The sequence below is a fragment of the Myotis nattereri genome (assembly GCF_964212035.1).
Source record: "Myotis nattereri genome assembly, chromosome: 15".
NCBI classification, from domain to species: Eukaryota; Metazoa; Chordata; class Mammalia; order Chiroptera; family Vespertilionidae; genus Myotis; species Myotis nattereri.
Genome location: NC_138090.1, coordinates 16,133,755 through 16,153,369, shown reverse-complemented (window position 1 = coordinate 16,153,369; position 19,615 = coordinate 16,133,755). Strand labels below are relative to the sequence as shown.

Here is a 19,615-nt window from a genome sequence, read left to right as displayed (position 1 = left end):
CCCGGCCAGGACCAGCGGTGAAGGGCGCAGGAGATCGTCCTAATTCCTCCTCCTTCACATTGACATGTCCATGGCGCCTGACAGGCTAGATGGTGAACTTGCCTGACTGGAAAACGTGTTGGCTTATGTTAACAAGTAAAATGTGAGAAGACGACACTTTTGTCATCACAGGGAAGGACCTATCCGAGAGTTCGCTCCACGGACGGCGACAGGAGCCCGGGCGTAAGGTCCTGAGCTCAGAAAAGGAAAGGGAGTTCCTTTCTGGTACGTGGACAGCAGGGGAAGGAAGGGAGAGAGAACACTCTCATTTAATTAGGTAGCATCGGAACAGCAGAATCGAACACTCTAGACCAGGGGTCCTCAAACTGCGGCCCGCGGGCCACATGCAAATACAAGTATTGTATTTGTTCCCGTTTTGTTTTTTTACTTCAAAATAAGATATGTGCAGTGTGCATAGGAATTTGTTCAGTTTTTTTTTTAAACTATAGTCCGGCCCTCCAACGGTCTGAGGGACAGTGAACTGGCCCCGTTTAAAAAGTTTGAGGACCCCTGGTCTAGACGGGCAACCTTGAACACACATGCAGCTTAGAGCCAGAGCAGGCAGGGCTCGCAAGGCTCCCTCACGCTACAGGAGTGACTTCTCTAGCTGAAGAGTAAGGTTCTCATTTTTATGTTTGAGGAGAAAACTGGGGATGTTTTATAAAGTCTGTGGACAAAATCTGAAGTTGATGACCTTCTCCTTAATTCCATGTCACAACTTCCTTTTCCTTCAAGACGTTCTTTTTAACATTTTGATTTTTAGAGAGAGAGAGGAAGGGAGAGAGAGAAACATCGACATGAGAGCAAAACACTGATGGGCTGCCTCCTGCACGCCCCCCTGGGGAATGAGCCTGCAACCCGGGCGGGCATGTGCCCCGACCAGGAATCAAATCAGCAAACCTGAAGGGCACTGGACACGCTCAGCCAATGGAGCCACACCAGCCAGGGCACTGAAGACATTTTTTTCAAGAAGTTGTGAAGAGACAATCCCTTGGGAGGAGAGATAGAGATGATATATTTTAAGGTGAGTTTTCTTAACGGAGTTTCCAAAACAGCACCGGTTACTGTTAATGTCAACAGGAACATCACCTAATAACCTGCCTCTTTGTCATGGGTGAGGAGGATGAATGTAGCCGGGGGGAGGGGGGCTAAAGGGGGGTGCAGGGTGGGTAGAGATCAAAAACATGACTGCGGGCCAAAGGCAATATAAACGGATTTTGAAATACAGAGAGGAAGTCTATCATCTAGACTAACGTTGCTCATACACTTCAGGGGGAAGAGAAACCCTAATACGCATTACAGAGAGCAACCCAGAAGGCAATGGTGTAAGAAAGCCATTCCGGCGCGGCCTGCATAAATAGGAGGATTACATTATGAAACAGGGCACTGTTTGTTCCAGCCCACAGACCCCGGGTGAAATGGCAGCTGTACACTACTTAGTTTGGGGCACCTCATTAATAAAAAGGGAATTCTGAGCAGAGTGAAAGAAAGAATTGAGGGGGGAGGGACCAGCTTTTAACAGAAGGTTAAAACAATGACGTAGGCAGAGCTGGCAAAAGGACACGAAAAAGAAAACCCCAGCCCTGAAATAAAGAGGTGGAGGAAGACTCCCAGGAAGTGACCGGGCAGTGGAATAATGGGGGGTGGCAGGGGCAGACAGAGGCAGATGCCCCAGTGGGGACTGGGGACCCCACAGCCAGATGGCACAATGGTCTCAGTCTTCGGGCACAGACGTGTCCTTGGGTACCGGACCCCATCCCTTGCTCCACAGAGCGATGGGGTCAGACAAGAAGCGAAGTAGACCCCGTGGGTTAAGGCAGCGGGACTTTAACCAGAACAGGAATTTGAAAAACACGAGGGAGGAGACAGTCTCGCAGGGACCTGGAGATGACAGATTATCCTGGTGCCCAACAGCCCTTTCCTGACACAATGACTCACCCTGACTCAGGGCGACTGGCCTTTCCACTGTGATAGGAAACCTGAGCCACTCCAGTGAGGGGGTGGGGACACACCCTCAAAGGGGGGTGCAGCCTATCACACGGGAAATCCAGTCCCCCTTATGTGGAGAGCGGGGTGACGGGGCCAGGAGTAGGGGTGCCTCAAGGAGGAAACGCGGCCCCCAGCACAACTGATAACAGCAGGGCCTCCAGAGATTGGGAACTGTCATTCTGGGGAGGCTGAGCCATGAATTAATCATAGGTACCTAGAAAACCAGGGAAAACAAAAAGTTGTACAAGTAGGTAAATGAAATTATAAAACTCTACACGGCTCAGCTGTGATTAATATTTATAGAGTTAGAATAATGAAAACACTGAATATTAATAAAACCCCAAATTACTATTTAATCACACTGGAAGACAGAGGGAGGAGAGGGCTGAGCGCGTAGGGGGCTGGGGAGCGGGGGGGGGGGGCTAGTGCGGGGGGCGGGGAGCAGGGAGGTGTAGGTGCAGAGTGTGCGTGTGTGAGTGTATGCGGAGCATGGGTGTGTGTGTGTGCGTGTGTGTGTGCGTGTGTGTGTGGGTTTGCAGATGGGGAGTGGGTGAGCGGGTACGAGTGAGTGGATTTATAGAACGGCATGCTAGTGAAATCGCCATCTTCCAGAGTAAAAGCCAAGAGATGCCTTAAACTTGCGGGGGGGGGGGGGGGAATCAAAAATAGTAATAGAAGCATGTCCATCAACACGGAAATAAGTAACAAAAATCCAACTAAAACTTGAAAGCCATTGCTCAGGGGAACGGGATGAGGGAGGGTCACGCCGTTTTTCATACGGGCTCTGTAACTTTTGCCTTTAAAAGCTCTACAAATGTGCAATTTGATAACGTTAAGATTGGAAACCCACTCAGCCCCGATGGCTCCAGGCGGAGAGGGAGCCGCAGGTGGTGGAGGGAGAAGGGCAGCCCCCCCCCCCCCCGGACCAGGTCGTTCAGCAGTGAGCCACTGGGGGGAAAGTGTGGACAGGACATCGTGAGCTCAGCCTGCGAGGTGGCACCAGTGGGAACCCCAGGAGCTGCTTAAAGCTTCCTGAGGCCGGAGCCAAGGGCCGGGGCCTAACCCCAGGGACGTCGACACATGGGGCAGCCGGAGGTCGGCCATGGGGAGCCAGAGGATGAGAAAGGAACACACCTGAGCACCTGAGAACAGAGGGAGCTTCGCTTCGAGAAGGGGCTGGGCAACAATTTCCAAGACCACAGAAAGGGGGGGGTGGGTCGGGCCAGCAGGGAGCTGCTGGGGGGGTCAGCCCAAGGCCCAGGGCCCTCTCCAGGGCGGTGTGACAGGAGGACACAGGCGGAGGCGGCATGAGGCGCAGCTGGAGAGGAGCCGCAAGGACAGTCCCTCAAGAGTCCTGCAGCTCCTGGGGGCAGGGAGGGACGGGGGCTCAGGGAGGGCCTTTGTTTTACTGTTTCTCCAGAGCCACGCTGTCTGCGCTTCCGCGTGGAGAGAAAGGGACGGGAAGCCTGGAAACAGCAGAGGGGCGATTCCAGCGAGCGAGGCCGCGGGGGGCGTGCGTCACAAAGGGGAGGCTGGGGTGCGGGGAAGGTGACTGCGGGCGAGCTGACAGGACGGGGGTGGAGGTCTTGGCTCCGTGAAGTAACAGGCGGCACTGAGTCACGGGGCAACTGGGGTCGCTTTCAGATACAGTAACGATGTTTGCAACCAGTCTTTGCTTTGACCCTACCTGAAGCTACTCCTCACAGACCAGACGTGCGGCCACCAACGGGCTGTCCTTAATATCGAACACGACACAACTTGGCACTTGGTTATGCACAACGTGAAGGAACACGCTGCATCCACAGTGTACTAGACCGTTAGGGGCTGGGGACAGGACAGCTGCTGGCCGGCTCCCTGGGCAGTGGCTTGTGATAGCAGAATCAAAGTGGCCCTAAGACCCTTTTTAAAAAATGCAACAATCCATGCATGTTCCTTCCAGAATACAAGGGCCGCCTGTGAGGTCAGCCGTGGATGCGAGGGACAGCTGCACCCACCGACGGAGGCCGCACACAGGTCGGGCCTGGAGACCACTCACCTGGGTCGGTGGAGGGGCACCTGCGGATGGTGAAGATCTGCCCCAGGTCCTCGTCCTCCTCGGGAAGGCCCTTCTGCAGCCGCTGCAGCTTGCGCAGGCTCTCGCTGCGCTGGTGCTTCATGGAGCGCACGTGCTGGATGAGGTTCAGCTTGGCCTTGGTGGAGTAGCTGCACAGGACGCAGTGGTAGTAGCAGCTCTCGCCCTCCACGCCGCTCTCGTGCTGCTGCAGGTGCTGCCGGGGCAAAGAACACGGACAAACCTGGGGTTAGCCACTCAGAGCCCATCGCCGCCCTGAGCCCGCCACCGTGTGCCCACCGCCGTCCTGGCTGCAGCCCGATATGATTCCTTAGAGGGTCTGTTCTGTGCCCGTCTCTCCCTGCTCCACTGTGCCTTCTCCAGCAGTTCCCTGAGGACAAGCAGCAAGCTGACTCGCATTCCTGTGTCCCCAGCGTCCCCTTCCGTGGCTTTTCACGGGCTGAAAACGCAGATGGATTGGACCTTTCTCATCCTATCGGTGTTCCTGGCTCAGTAATGAAAGGTTCCCCTTCCGTTCTCCAAAGCGGCCTGCATTAGGGAGGTCAGGGGTCAGCCAACTGCTGCCCGCAGGCCAATCCTACCTGCTGACTACTTTTGTAAATAAAGTTTTAAGGGAACACAGCCACCGATGTGACACGAATCGTCCAGGGCTGTTTTCAAAACACCACAGCTGAACTGCTGCAACAGAGACTGGAGGTCCTGCAAAGCCTAAAATCGAGCTACCTGGCCCTTTGTAGCAAAAGCTAGTCTAAATGACAGTCCGTAAGGTCCCCGGGCCTGCACAGATGCCCGCCTAGTTCAGTAACACGGGCCAAGAAAGAAGGCTCAAGCGTTTGTATTAAGAACCACAGTCTATTGGGAGAACTCAAAATTAGGTTTTCTCCTGGATTAAAAAAGACAGAAAAAGAAATTTCTCCGGCGAGTTCCCTGCCAACATCTCAAGGTCACCTGGCTTCATGCATAGACGGTCAAAACTGCACTCTGTGTGGGGTCTGTGTGGGCACAGCACTGACCCAGGACCTGGCAGCCCACGCGCCGGCGGGAGGCGGGCTCACACAGGGTTGAAGTTGCTGATGCCCCGACGACGTCCGTGCCTTAGAGGAGACAAAGATTTTCCAAGGACAACATTGACCACATTTTCATGCCTCTTTGAGAATGAAAAAAGCTACGGGCCCTTTCTGGGAACAGTGAGGGAATGGACACGCTGGCTCTGGGTACACAGAAAGGCCATCCCTTCATTCCCCATGACCCGCGGGAGAGGAGACGGGAGTCCTCCTGCTGGTCCACCGAGAGCACGGGAAGCAATTCCGAAAAGCATAAGTGCCTGACCCAGGCTAGCCAGCTCGTCTGTGGAAAGGACAGAACCAGACCCCGACTCTCGCATCCCTGTGGTGGAGGAAGTTCAGATGACGGGAGCGTCTGTGTTCATGTCACCACCTGTCCCTCTCTCCCTCCTCGCGCACAGCCCCACCCCCCGTCCCGGGAGCCGGTCCCAGTGGCTGCACAGAGCACACAGCAGGTGCCTCGGAAGTCAACTTGCTGCTCCCCCGTCTGCCGCGCCCGTCCCTTTCGATGCCCACACCCTGACAACTGTGGCTGGTCCAGGTGATAATGAGGCCCCGAGAACGCGGAGCAGCTGAAATGCCCGGCACGGGGCCCAATACTGACCCCAGGCCCCACCAGCACTTCCTATCGAATGGCGCGGCTCTGAGGCCCATCTACTCACAGGCGCACGTCAAACATTCAGCAAAAGAGTGTGCAAGTTCCAGAGCATGCTTGCACCTTATCGGAAGAGGCAACATGAATACACCGAGTATGTATTATAGAAAACTCACTGGGGGGGAGGGGGGTCACGGGGGGAGGCCAAGGCCCTCAATCACGTGAACTGGCGCAGCTAGTCCGCAGGGAGGAACGTGGAGGGCTCTCCAGGTACCAATATCCCCTTCCTCACAGAGTGGGTGAGTGAACACGCTGAGTGCAGAGCCCTGAACTTGCTAATGTCTCCACAGTAACAGCTACTCAAGTGCCATGGCCCAACCAGGAGTTTAAAGAAGGAGTGAGCTCAATGTTAACTCTTCAAGAAATTGCAACAACTTAAAATAAAAAGCTACTTTTCTTGAAATAGATTTGAGCTGTTTTGCCAGGCCAGCGGGGCTCAGGGGTTGAGTGTTGACCTGTGAACCAGGAGGTCACAATTCGATTCTTGGTCAAGGCACATGCCCGGGTAGCAGGCTCCATCCCTAGTGTGGGGTGTGCAGGGGGCAGCCGATCCATGATTCTCTCTCATCATTGATGTTTCTCTCTCTCCCTCTTCCTTCCTCTCTGAAATCAATAAAAATAAAAAGAAATAAAAAACATTAAATCTGAGCTGTTTTATCTTTTCACGGTTTATCTTCCATTTGCCTCCTCTGGGACAAGGCTCCTCGCCGAGAACTTCAGGGGATGAGCCGCACCGAAGCGTCGTGTTGCCAAGGCTACCGCCCTGTCTCCCAGGAGAGGGCCCGGTGGGCGACATAAGGAACGCGAGGAGCGTGGGACTGAGGTGCAGGCACCAGGGACTGCGTCCTGGTCACCAAGAAGGACTCTTATTAAAGCCTCAACAAAAACTGCCTGAATGCAAGACAACTAGAGAAATAACCACGGAATCCAAAGCACCAAGTTCCATCGAATCCAGGGACTGTGGTAACACCATGAAGTCTGCAATCACAGCAGGAATCAGTAAAGCCTGACCCCCATGTCCCATCACCTTCCCAAGAAACAGGACTTCCTCCCCCTAAGGCACTGATTCGTAAACATCACGTTTAATATGGACGCGAGGGTTCCTTTAGAAATGGCTGGGGTTTCTGACCTCAGAGCAGAAGAAAGGATACCAGGGCCAAAGAGAACTGGGTGGAAGTCAAGGTATCAAATGTCTTTCGTCCGGATGCTCCGGGGCTCCTGGGGGACAGCACTTGTAAATCCTAATGAAACCACATCGTACGGTGGACTCTGCTGTAACTGGTAGGAGGAAGATGTTCCAGAGCCAGTCTACACTGCAGCTCCTGGTGGCAATCGGCGCTCTCTGTGCGGCCCCGGGCTCTGTTCTGCCACCGAGAGCCCCTTGGGAAGGGAAACAAACGGGCATCCCCGCAATGGGGAGGAACAGAAGGAAGGAGGGTAGACGGCCATGGCCTCTCCCACGGATCCTGGTCTGGGGAGCCTCTAGGGTCCTCTCTCACTTGCACAAAAGCCTCGTTCAAAATTCTAAGCTTGTGTTTGCACTTCAAGTTCATTCTCCAAGACACACACACACACACACACACACACACACACACACACAGAACAAACTATGGCTCAGTTGTCAGGAAACATCTGCTTTTCAAGGTGACATCCCAACCCAAACTTGCACTCACCACCCGAGTCTCCTGATGCTGACCTGCATGTGACAGATCCTGTTCTCACCACATTCTGTAAGTTCTCACTCGCTATTTCAAAGGCTGTCCAGCCTGGTGCAAACAGGGACCCAAAGCTCGCAGCCGGGGCCTGACCTCTGTGACCTTCTCCACACCATCTGGTCATTTCCCAGGCCGTGAGGGGGTCAGCGCCTGACCCTGTTGGCCAGATGCCCTCCCCCCACCCCCCCGGGCAGCCCTGGCCCCATCCCCAGAATCCCACCTTTGGAAGCAGCTTAATAAGAAGCAGCAGGAGGGGGTGGGGCTGGAGAGGCCCAGGAGGACTCCACTGGGCAAGCTAGTCAGCCAAGGACATGCTCTGCCTGCAGAAGCGAGTAGATGTTTTCATTTGGCGAAGGAGGGAGAATAATTTGTTCCTGACCCAGCTAATTAGAATACCCTCAGTTGGGATCACAATGTATTTAATTAAAGTCACTGTAATATATGAAGAATCCACCACGGCCCAAACCCCAGTGGAGCATCCATGAAGGCACTGCCTGCTTTTGGAGTTCCTGCTCTCCTCACTATGATGGGAATGGTTCCCCCATGCACACCCTCCACCCCCCGCCCCGTCCTCTCGCCCCCGATCACAGAGCCCCTCCATCCTGGGTGGGGGACCCAGGTTTTGCTGAGCTTTCTCCATTTCTTTTACTCTGTGCTCAAGATTCCCATCTACTCACCTCTGTCAGGGCGGGTGTATAGTTAAAAAAAAAAACACAAGGACATCAACTGTGGTCTGTGTGCTATACGGTATGGTGCTGCTTTAGACCCAAAGAAAACGGCTGCTGAGCCCATTGGGCAGGGTCTGGCTCTTTTGGTTGATTCTAAGTGTCTACAGCACATTAGATACGAGAGAGAGAGAGAAGAGAGAGAGAGAGAGAGAGAGAGAGAGAGAGAGAGAGAGAGAGAGAGAGAGAGAGAAAACACACTGTCCCACCCCAGGTGCTTAACCTGCCGATGATGAAAGCAGTGGCAGCGGGGACTGGGGGGCCATTCTCATTCTCAGGGACATGAGGGGGCACTTCTTCGGCTGGAATGCCAATGTGAGACTGTACCACCCGCTGGACCAGGGAGAATCACTGGCTCACTTAGAAGGGGCATTACATCAAGAAGGCCACAGAAAGGCTGTGGTACACGTACACCATGGAATACTACTCGGCCATGAAAAAGAGAAGGAACTCTTCCCTTTGCAGCCACACGATGGACCTGGACAGTATTGTGTAAGTGAAATAAGCCACTCTTCTCTGAGAAGACAGGAACATGTGATTTCACTTATATGTGGAAACTAATGAACAAAATAAACTAACAAGTAATGTAGAAACAGACTCATAGGTACAGAGCTGTCAGAGCGGAGGGGGTTTGGGGGGGGGGGGCTGGGTGAAACGGGTGAAGAGATTAAACGCAGGAATAAAAAAATTCACAGGCACCGACAACAGTATGGTGATGACCAGAGGGAAAGGGGGAAGGGGGAAGGTAGATGAGATAAAGGGGGATCAGTGGTGATGGAGGGGACGTGACTAGGGGTGGTGAACACACAATCCCATATACCGATGATGTGTTATAGAATTATACACCTGTAGCCTATATAATTGTATTAACCAATGTCACCCTAATAAATGCAATAATGTTCTTAAAGGTTAGCATCTACCCGCAAAGTCATCAGGAAGCTGGGCCAACTAGTCAATGGAGACGGGAAGAGCCGCCTGGGTGAAGGGGAGTGGCAGCGAGGCCCACCGGGCTCACACAGTCCCCAGCCTCCCATCGCCTGAGGTCTCTGTGACAACCCCCTCCCCCCACCCCCGGTCTCACTGGCTGGTTTAAAGGTGCCTGCCAAGCGCTGGGTGCTGTAAACTGCAAAGGACAGTCCTTTCTACTGAAAGAGACGTCTACACGTGGCAACAGGATCTACGTTCGGAAATCTAAGGAGTGCAACGGCCAATGAGAAGCAAGCATCCCGTCTGGCTCAGAAATGGAAGCAGAAGAGAGCCAGGAATCTCAGCTTCTCCGAGTTGCTCCCATCCAGCTGGGAGCAGCCGATCCTCGTTCCTCGCAGCGGCAGCGAGGAGGGTGACACACACAGGAGGGCGGCCCTGCGCTGGCAGTGGCCGGGGCCTTTTCCTGCCCCCCTCTGACCCTGAGGAGCTCTTTATTTTTGAAAATGCTGGTCCCGTCTCGGTTTAGCTGAAGGTGACACCCCTGTGCTCCTGACCTGGACACCTCGCACCTTCCCTCTGGGCCTGCATCCAAGAACTCAGGAGAGAAACGCCCTTTCTGCAGTAACAGGCACCGCCAATAATTAGCCTGGCACGTAAAGGCGGCAACAAAAAGCAAATGAATAATTAAGAAAGAAAGGAAAGAAAAAAAGGCAGCCATGTTACTTTGTGGGACTCGACACCCCATTAATATGTTACCCTCGTTCACCCTGGCCAGTGCCTGGAAGTCAAAGGGACGAGAAGAGGGCTCTTGTTAGAAAAATAATTCATCGTGAAAATCAAAAAAATGTGTTCCTGCTACTTGTTTCCCAGGAAAACTAACCAACTTCTGTCAGAGGACATTGATTTCTATAAATCTGGAGGGGCCGGCTCCCTCCCTCTCCCCAACAGGAAACTTCTAACATCTGGCTCTTCATGCATGGAATGTAAAGTATCGATCAGGGTTTGTCAAAGCCTCCTTTGAAAGCAGAAATGGCCAAAGTACATTCTGACACTCACAAGACTGACAAATGGAACTTCTTGGGGAATAGCACCTGTTCACAGGACACCGCACACCCACACTCTCCTGTGCACACAGCCAACGTCTATCCAAGAGCAAATGGAAGGAGGAAGCTCTCTGATGGGGTAACGCTGCTCCCAGGCATCTCTCTGAGCCAGTGGGCTACCCCAAAGGATGCCGGACATCTCTTTCAGAGCAGAGAAGCACCCCCTCCCGCCCCATGGGCAGCCAGCAAGGCTCCGGGAGATACCTGTTGGGCTCTGACTGGAACCCAGGCAAGGGCAGATGGAAGGGCCTCTCAACCCATAAAAGGAAGGTCGCAGATCAGGATGCCTCAGGAGGCAAAACCGCCACCCCTGGCATGCCAGGGACTCAGGTCCTCCCCTCAGGCCAAGGACGGTGAAAACCCCACTGACACTCAGTGAGAAGGAACGGGAAGGTGCGGGTGCAGAGTAAGTTGGCTAATTCCCCACAGCATACGATGAAGGAAGGAAGGAAGTTTAATGGACAGTGTTTCCACGCACAGCGTTCACTTCTCACCCCTAATCTTCTCATTATGGCCCCACAAGGTGAGCGCCTGTCAGCTCCTGTCCTTGGAGGAACCCAAAGCTCACAGAGGTCACATGACTCCCCAGATCCAGCTGTTCACCTTGAATGCACAAGAAAGGGACGGTTTCAGGTGTGGCTCAACCAGGCATGGGGCGGTGGCTTTTTTAATCAGCGGCTGGGTTACAGTTCTTTTTAATTTTTTAATCAGAGGTTGTGTTACAGTTCTAAATTTAAAGTCACATTTCTTAGGAAGGCTTCCGGAAGGTCAACCTAAATATATATGTGTATTTTCTGTTTAATGCTAGCTTTTCACCCACACATGCCCTCATCCTTGGCACATGCTAATTTAGTCCTACTTCACCGCAGGAGCCCTGCTGATGCCAAAAGATGTAAGCCCCAACCCCGATTTACAAGAGAAAGTGAAAGGAAATAAAAACGTTCCCTTAGATCAGTCCATTTTCTGACCTATTTTCCGGTTTCTAGGCCAGGCTCCTTGTCCCCGGATCAGGGCATCATGCTAGCTCTTGGTACCCGAGCTCCAGGGCCCAAGTCGAGACGGCCCAGCCCTGGTCTCTTCCCTCCTGTGGATGACATTTCCTGATTCCAAAGTCTCAATATGATCCTCCCTTGCGAGAAGGGGTGTAAGTTCTAGAAGGAGAAGTGAGGGCATTCATCTGTACCTGCCCACAGGGCGTGTCTGAACACTCGGAGAGTGGACCCTTGCAGAATGCTGATGCCTTCACTTCACAAAGTCCATCTCCCTCAGCAGGGAAACTCCAGAGGCAGCGGGCGTCCAGCGGGTGAGCAGACGTCCTCCCTCAGGAAGGCCCATCGGAGCCTGGGGTCACAGGCCAAACAGCAGTTGATTCCCATGACGGTAAGTTAAGCATCTAGATGTGGGGCTCGGAGGCCGAGGGAGGGATGTGGGTGCATAAGACAACCTAGTGGGTCCCACCGGCTAGCACCGCCCTGACTGGCCTCCAGAAACGACCTCAAGCTCCCAGGACCTGAAAGCTCCCCTGCGCTAGGACGCCACTCTCTTCACCCGTGAAGACACGACACACTCCTTCCCCAGCACTTCCCAGCTCCCCCAGATTTAAGGCCCGTAGAGAAGTGAAGGCCACGTATGCACACGTGCTACTCTAGCTCGTCCTCGTTCAACTCCGTGTCCAACCGCTGCCGACAATGGTGGTTTAGGCGCAGCCGGGATTCCGAGAGCCGGTGGAAGCCCTCCCCCCGGCGCTCACTCACTGTGCCACCCCGACAAGTCACTGTGCCACCCCAAGTCACTGTGCCACCCGACAAGTCACTGTGCCACCCCGACAAGTCACTGTGCCACCCCGACAAGTCACTGTGCCACCCGACAAGTCACTGTGCCACCCCAAGTCACTGTGCCACCCGACAAGTCACTGTGCCACCCGACAAGTCACTGTGCCACCCGACAAGTCACTGTGCCACCCCGACAAGTCACTAACTGCCGGGCCTCCGTTTGTTTCCTTGTCTGCAATCCTGGGCAACAGCAGAGCCTCCCCTGGCTCCACTGGGAAGGTTCAACGAGGTCACTCCCATCAAGTGCTTATTCCGGTGCCGGGTGCACTGTGAGTCTGTATAACGAATGAGGTGAGTATTACTATCATTATTGCCCAAATCAGTTAAGCTCTGGGATGAGGGACGGAAAGGAACATCTACTGAACTTACCCACTTCCTTCCTTGAGAACTGCTCTCCCACCCCCAGCCCCAAGAGGCGCTAGTTCCCGGCTGACAGGAACTGTGACCTATAGAAACTGTGACATGGTCAGGATACTGAGCACCCACGCGGCCGACTTCTTTCCTGCTTCAATTTTATTTTAAGTCACTTGCCTGAGGTCACGCCGCTGGTGCAAGCAGAGCCTGGATCCACACCAGAAGCCTGTGTCCTTCCCACAAAACCATATCTGCTTTCTCTTTGCCCATCGGGGCGCCATGCAATGAAAATCTAGGCCCGTGTTCTTCGTCATGTCCGCCCGGGTGAGGACCAGGAAGAAAAGGAAGCTCAGCTGGGTGGGTGGCAGACACCTGCTCCCCCGAATCTTGCTTATTTGTATCTCGAATCCCCTGACAGTCACCCCAGCAGAGAAAATACGTGCCTGGTGGTCAGAGCAGGGCGCGACTTCATCTGCCCGGTGGAGATGCCTATCCTTGCCCGTCTCCCTCAGAGGCAGTGTCAGACACCGCGTGAGAACACGTGAGAAAACGTGCGAAGAACTTGGGAAGACTGAAGAATTGCCCAAATGCCTGCGCAGGCAGCGGCTTCCTGCCGTGAGCCCAGGCTTTGCCTGCTGACCTCTGCTCGGCCGGTGCGGCGCCACAGGCTTGGCCGGTGATGCATCAGGGCCCCTGGCGGGTTTGCTGGGCCACAGGCGTCGGGCCCACCCCCAGGGTTTCTGCCTCCTGGTGGGCTGGCGGTGGGGCCCGCAACATGCATTCCTCACACCTTTCAGGTGACGCTAACGCTGTGGTGGGGGCCACACTCTGAGAAACGCTGCTCTGGCTGGGACAGCAACTCCACGGAACAGAGACCCGGCTCAGAACACACGGAGACAGTCCCCGATAAGGAGGACTCTTTCAGGGCCTGCCACCTCTGCACCCACCTTTTCCCACAGAGCATTTCAGACTCGATCCCAAACGGCACCAGAGAAGTCATGCGGCGCCTGCGCACAAATTCACCTGCTTAACGAAAACGCTGCACGGAAGCAGCTGCCTGCTCCTGGCTGCACCAGATACATCCTAAAAGTCAGGCTGGCTCTATTCACCTTCCCGCCCCCTCACACCTGCGGTCCAGAATTCCCCGGGCTGTCGCTGAAGGTGCGACTCTCGGTACTGGGGCATGAGGCACCCCTTTCTCCTGTGAGCTCGCATCCTGCTGAGTGCACCTGTCCAGATGTCTTGCTGGACCCGGGCCCGTGGCAGAATGTAAACCAAATACGAGAAAAATAGAAATGGTCTTTACAATTCCTCCCACGCCCCGAACGGGACGTCCGGGCTGCGGCTGCCGAGAGCATGACTGTGGTGCTCAAACCCGGAGGCTTTCCTGGCTCCCAGGGTCTGCTGAGCAATGCCCTCGCCACCTGCCGTAGGAGTCACAGCCTGAGATGGTGGGAAGCAGCGAGCACACAGGCTGACTCCTTCCTGAGAAGAGGGGCTTCATTTTGATTTCACTTTTCCCGTAAGAGAGGAAATGGGGCAGTGACGAAGCAGGAGAGGAAAATTCCCTGGAACAAACACCTCTGACCATGTGCGCGTCCTGGCCGCTAAGACGCTGAACCGCTTCTCCTTACATTCATGGGTTTTGTTGAAAGTTGAAGGAGAGAGCGATCCCGGTGGGACTGGGACCAGGGACCAGGAGAGTGAAGAGAGAAAAGCGCCTCTTTGAGGACAGACAGCTGAGCCTGAGTCCAGGCCAGGAGGTGGCCGGCTCCAGAGCAGACAGCCATGTGGCGACAGGGCGTGCAGTTTTGGGAAGGATGACACGGCTTTCGGGCTCCCCCATAAATAACCCAAACACCCTGGGCTCTGGGTTTTGCTCTCCTTCTCCCCCCCCCCCCCGCCCCCCTTTTAAGTCTCATTAAAAGCCGATATTGTTCGGCCTCAAGATGGAGAGCTCAGCATGGATTTTACTGAACGTTAAATCAACCAGCAAGCGTAGCCAGCAAACTCTGTGGCACTTTAACTTTAAATAATGCAATAATTATTGAATTTCCTTTTTATAACTGAAGTGCTGGAATGTAAACAATGGGGCTGTAATTGCAGGAAGGGGGGATCAATAGCGGCAATCGTTTTCAGCCATGTTAATTGTAAATACAATTGCTCCAAGATGTCAGCCGTGTTCTTCTTGCTCCCAGAATCATCCTAACAGATGACAGAGTCCAACTTTCCCATTACAGCTGTTCGTTCCTTTAAGAGGTTCTCAATCAGATCTGATCAATCTGTCAAGGTAATGCATGGAGTAAGTAAGACTCTTCCAAACACAGGCTCCCAATCAATAGCCCGGACCGGCTTAATGAGGTGGGGCTCCGGCCCGGAGGGAGGGCGCAGCCCCCAGCTCGCGCCTGGGGTTGGCAGGCCGGTCTCCTCGCAGGGCCCTGATAAACAGATCAGCCCTTAATGAGGATATTAGTTATGCATGCTTCAGCAAGCAGCAAGGCACCCGTCCCTGGGGACAGACGGACAGAAAACAAAATAGATTAACAGAAAACAATGTGGTGCCAATTTAGGTCGCACTGAAGACTGTCCCCTCCTTCTCCTGCTTCCCTTAATTGTCCGGCAGAGTGGAGAACATCAATTAATCATTCCGGCGGGCAGGCGCTCCAAGACCGGAGCAGGGTTGGGCTGAGGGTCTCTGGGCGTCTGCTGGCCTCCCTAGGGTTGTCACTTAATATGAGCACCCTCATCTCAACACCGTTTCCAGATCACGAGGGGAGGATCCGAAGGGTCCCAGCACCAGCCAGCAGGAGAGGATGGAGACCAGGCTCAATCTAGACGTCCACAGCCATGCCGGGGGCCAAGGACCGAACAGGCCCCTCCCCAGGGGCGAGGCTGTTTGAGGTCACTCGTGGCCTCGGGAAGAAGCTCCCTCCCAGACGAGGGGATGGAAAGGGAAGGGTCTGGAATCCACCTTCGCAGGCCGCAGGGCACTGCAGGAGTGTGAGTGCTCACAAGAGCCACCTGAGGGCTGGCTCCACGGGGCCTCTGGGGAGCCCGGTCCCCTCGCTCAGAGGCCGCTGTGCAGCTTCATGTCTGTTCCTGCTGGGAAAGTGGGCACGGGCACCCACGGTGGAAGCCTTTGAGAGAGGGCCACGCCAAAGGAACGTCCCACAAGCACAGCAGTTCCTTTTCCCGGGGTGCATGGCTCAGAGCAGGGGTGCTCAAAGTGTGGCCCCTGGGCCGACGGCATCAGCACTCCGAGGGTCCCCTTCACACCCACCCGGCCCTACAGGAGCGCTAGGGTTTTAACAAGCTCGCCAGCAATTCTGGTGCGAGATCCTGTGACGGCCACTGTCCTAGGCGGCGAGTTGGCCAGCTGGTCCTTTCTGGGTCAGAAACAGTTCAGTGCCCGAGAAATATCTAGAAACCTCGGTAGCTGCTGAGGTTTGGATCAAAGCCTGCCCACCACCTGCTCCAGAATGCGAGGCCTCTGGGAACAGTGAACCGGAGGCGGAGGCCTGTGTGGAAACTGCATCTCACTCGTTGCCAAAGCTCAGAGGGTGGGTCACACGACTGAATTTTAAACATTGTGAATGAAGTAAAACGAGAAGAGCCAGGTCTTTTTTAGAGATTCCACGATGAGCAGAAGATAAACACACAGCCAGAGGGATCAGGGTTCTCCTCTGTGCACAAGCCCAGCCCTCGGCCACTCCTTCCCCACAATTCGCTCCTGTGGGCCCAGAGCCCACCCGCCCGGTGGCTTCCTTACTGCTCTTCTCGCTGAGTCACAAGCCACACCATGAGCAGCATCTCACAGGCGGGCGGCGGCGCTCTCTCTCCCTCCTGCTCAGCACGGCTCCTGGTCAGTAACAGGTGCCTCAACATCACTGGCCAAAGTCTGGATAAACGGTGAGAACCCTGTGGTGCTCCATTGTCACTCCTGGTCTTTAACTTGCTGTTCGAGACCCACCTGGTCTAACTCCCCTTCCTCTGGCTGAGGTTCCAGCCCTCCAGTCCAGTCCACGGGCCACACACAGTCAGACTCCTGGCACTGCCCGCCTTACCCACCAACCGCCTCTTAGTCTAGATGTCTGTCCTGCGTGGAAACCCTCACGGGCACCCTCTCCACCTGCTGCCATGCTTGCTGCACAATCTCAGGGCAGACCAATGGCACCTCCACACCTCAATGACCTTTCCCCATCACACCTGAGCCAGGACTCTGTCTCCTCGCCTCTGGGGTCCACGGCGCCAGAGGATCCCCCGTGCCCACCACAAGCCATTCTTCTGAGCACATGCTGCACGTGACTCCCACACGGGGCTCTGCAGGCCTTGACGACTGAGAGAGGAGTTTGGGACAGAGAAAATAAAACTGTTTGCTATTATGTATGCTTGTTTAAGTAAAACTTTATGGCAGGATATAATTACCGTAAGTGAGTGTACTTAGTGACTTAACTTTTTTAGTCTCCAGGTCCCCAAAGGACTTACCCCCCAGGCAGAGGGGAGCTTAGCCGGTCACTGTCATTCCGCCCTCCCATTTCGACCATATCCTAGACGTATTTACATAGGTTTAATGTCGCTATGCTCTTTTACTATTAAACTGACAAATTTAAACTGCAAGACTCAGGTCTGCTGAGAACATCTAGAACAGGGTGGGGAACGTCCAGCCCACGGGCCATATAAGGCCCGTAAAATCATTTGGTCTGGCCCTGCCAAGGCATTAGGGGTGAGTTGATTAAATGTTTGACCAAATACAGCAGGCTAACTTCTAAGCTAATCTTCTTATATGGCTGGAGAACGATGCTATAAATATCCAAAGGGCCCTTGGCAGGAAAAAGGTTCCCCATCCCTGGCCTAGAACAGAAGATCACAAAAGACGGGGACAGAAAATCAATGCCACAGGTGCCTCTCGGGGGAGTAGCTCCTGCTGTCAGAACTCCACCCCTCTTTAGAGGAAACAACGATTTAGTCCGTATGTCAGTTCTGAACGTAAAATGTCTACCAGAGTCATGGAGTGGTGTGACGGCGCTCACACCGGGGAAAGGCGGTGGCTAAACAGCGCTCACGGAACACGGGGCCAGCAGCTGGACTCTCCCCAGGTGTCTCAGTCAGGATGAGGTCTGTCTCTCTCTCTCTCTCTCTCTCTCTCTCTCTCTCTCACACACACACACACACACACACACACACACACACACTGTATTTTCTTCCCACACTTCCTGTCGGCCTGTAAGACCGATGTTGCTGAGAACCGCTGCGTCTACGGAACGGGTTCTATCTCTCTCTTTCATCAATTTTCCAATTCTGGGATCTGCGAGGAAGGGGCCATTCCCCGAATGGGCTCGGACGACAGATGCTTAGCGGTGGCACCCTTTCCAGTTTATGCCCAAACTCCAGCCCGGTGCCTGGAGGGCCAGCCCCTCCCCAGGGACTCCCCGTGGAATGTGGCTGCAAGGCCAGTCAGGGAGACTTTTTTCTAAAACCTATTTTTGAATGGTAAATTCCTGGGAGGTTTCTCATCAGCTAGTTCACATCGACCAAGGCATCCTCTCCTTGTGTCCCCTCTGCTCCAGCAGGCCCGGGCGGCGACGGGGTGGGAAGCATCCTCAGCAGATCTGCTGGGGGTTCCCCATGGTGCCGAGAACCATGTGGCACTTGTTCGGTGAAATCTGAGTTCTGGAAAACTGCCCCTAAAAACGCCCACTGGGAAAGTGTCTCTGAGCAAAAGGGCGGTTGAGAGGCGTCTGGGGAAAGATCGGGGTTGGCTAGACAGAGATGACTCAGGTCCTGCCATCCAGGGCCCTGGGGTGCCCACAGGAACTGTGGTGTCAGCGCTACAATGTCACCGGTGCGTGGTCACATGGACACACGCCGGCCTGCGGCTACAGTGCTGGATGCAGCCAATCGCTCACCCCACACCCATCGGCAGGTGACGTCTTTTTAAAATCTTTTCTGGAATCTCAAGTCCAGGAGCCTGCTCTGTATGAATACAGACTCTAGATACATTTTTACCAGGTGTTTTAAAGGCTTTACACCTTAAAATACAAAACTCTCAATGACCTTTCCAGACTATTCTACAATAACATAAGGCTGGAGGGAGCAATGACATACTAGTCCCTTCTTGAGGTAACACCACTTTTTTATAGAGGTCTTCCTTCCAGCTTTAGATTCACTCACTCCCGCCTGTCTGTCCTGCTTCTTGCTTCCTCATACGACCAATGAAGGGCTGATTAATCTTCTAACTAAACATCACTTCCATCATCGTCTGTACAAGGGGAAGGTCGTCCACTAGGCCATCTTAGCACCCACTACTTCCCCTGCACCGACCTTGTCTGAACCTTGCGTACTGACTCTGGGCACCTCAGTGGGTGGGGTGTGTGTGTGGCGGGGGGTTGTGCCATGTCCTCCCTTGACTACTTCCAGTCCAGCTCAGCCAGATTCTGCTCCGCCTCTGAGTGCCCCATCTCCACTCTAGTTCTGCTCTGCACTCAGAGCCCAATCTCTCAGCACCTCTTCCCATCGACGCCCTGAGTGCTGGTTATCCGCTTCATGGATGTGGACTATTTCCCAAGGAGACTGGCAGGTTCCAGAAGGCAGGAACCCCGGGCTCTCCCACTGGCCACACAGCAGTCAGGTCGTTCCCCAGCAAGGACACGTGTGTGGGGTCAGGATCCTGCAGAGGGGGCTCAATTATAAAACGGAGTAAGACCAGCACACAACCGGGGGCCAGGAGGCTCCCGCGGGTCAGTCGGTGTGAACACACTTCATAAACCGTCAAGCAAAATTTAAAAAAAAAGTTGTCAGGTATGAGAATCAGTTGGAAGGGGCACTTGAAGACTCAAAGTAAGTGGTTCTCAGCCTTGGCTGCACATTAGAATCACCTGGGAATCTTTAAAATCCTGATTTCTGGGCCTCCTCCTTCGGAAATTCTGTTTCTTTGTTACTAATATTGTGGCCCCTCCCCATAACTACGTTACTCAGCACTGAGAATAACACTCACTGTTGGGGGTTGAGGAAACATTCCGATTTTAGCTAAACCGAAAGCTGAACACATCCACGACGGTCTCTGCCCCAACTGCTCGATCCTGCTGTCATAGCACAAAGCAGTGAGGGACAATACATAAAAGAGCATGTTTATTTATAAATA

The 19,615-nt window shown here is 54.1% G+C and overlaps 1 protein-coding gene across 1 annotated transcript in view; it reads right to left on the bottom strand.

Annotated features, from left to right (window-relative positions):
* The window catches only part of ZFHX3 (zinc finger homeobox 3), a 151,678-nt gene that overhangs the window by 86,971 nt on the left and 45,092 nt on the right, over positions 1-19,615 (bottom strand). The window contains exon 3 of the mRNA XM_081107850.1: positions 4,064-4,295. Coding sequence (XP_080963976.1) covers positions 4,064-4,295 — 232 coding nt within the window. The remainder of the gene's footprint in view (positions 1-4,063; positions 4,296-19,615) is intronic.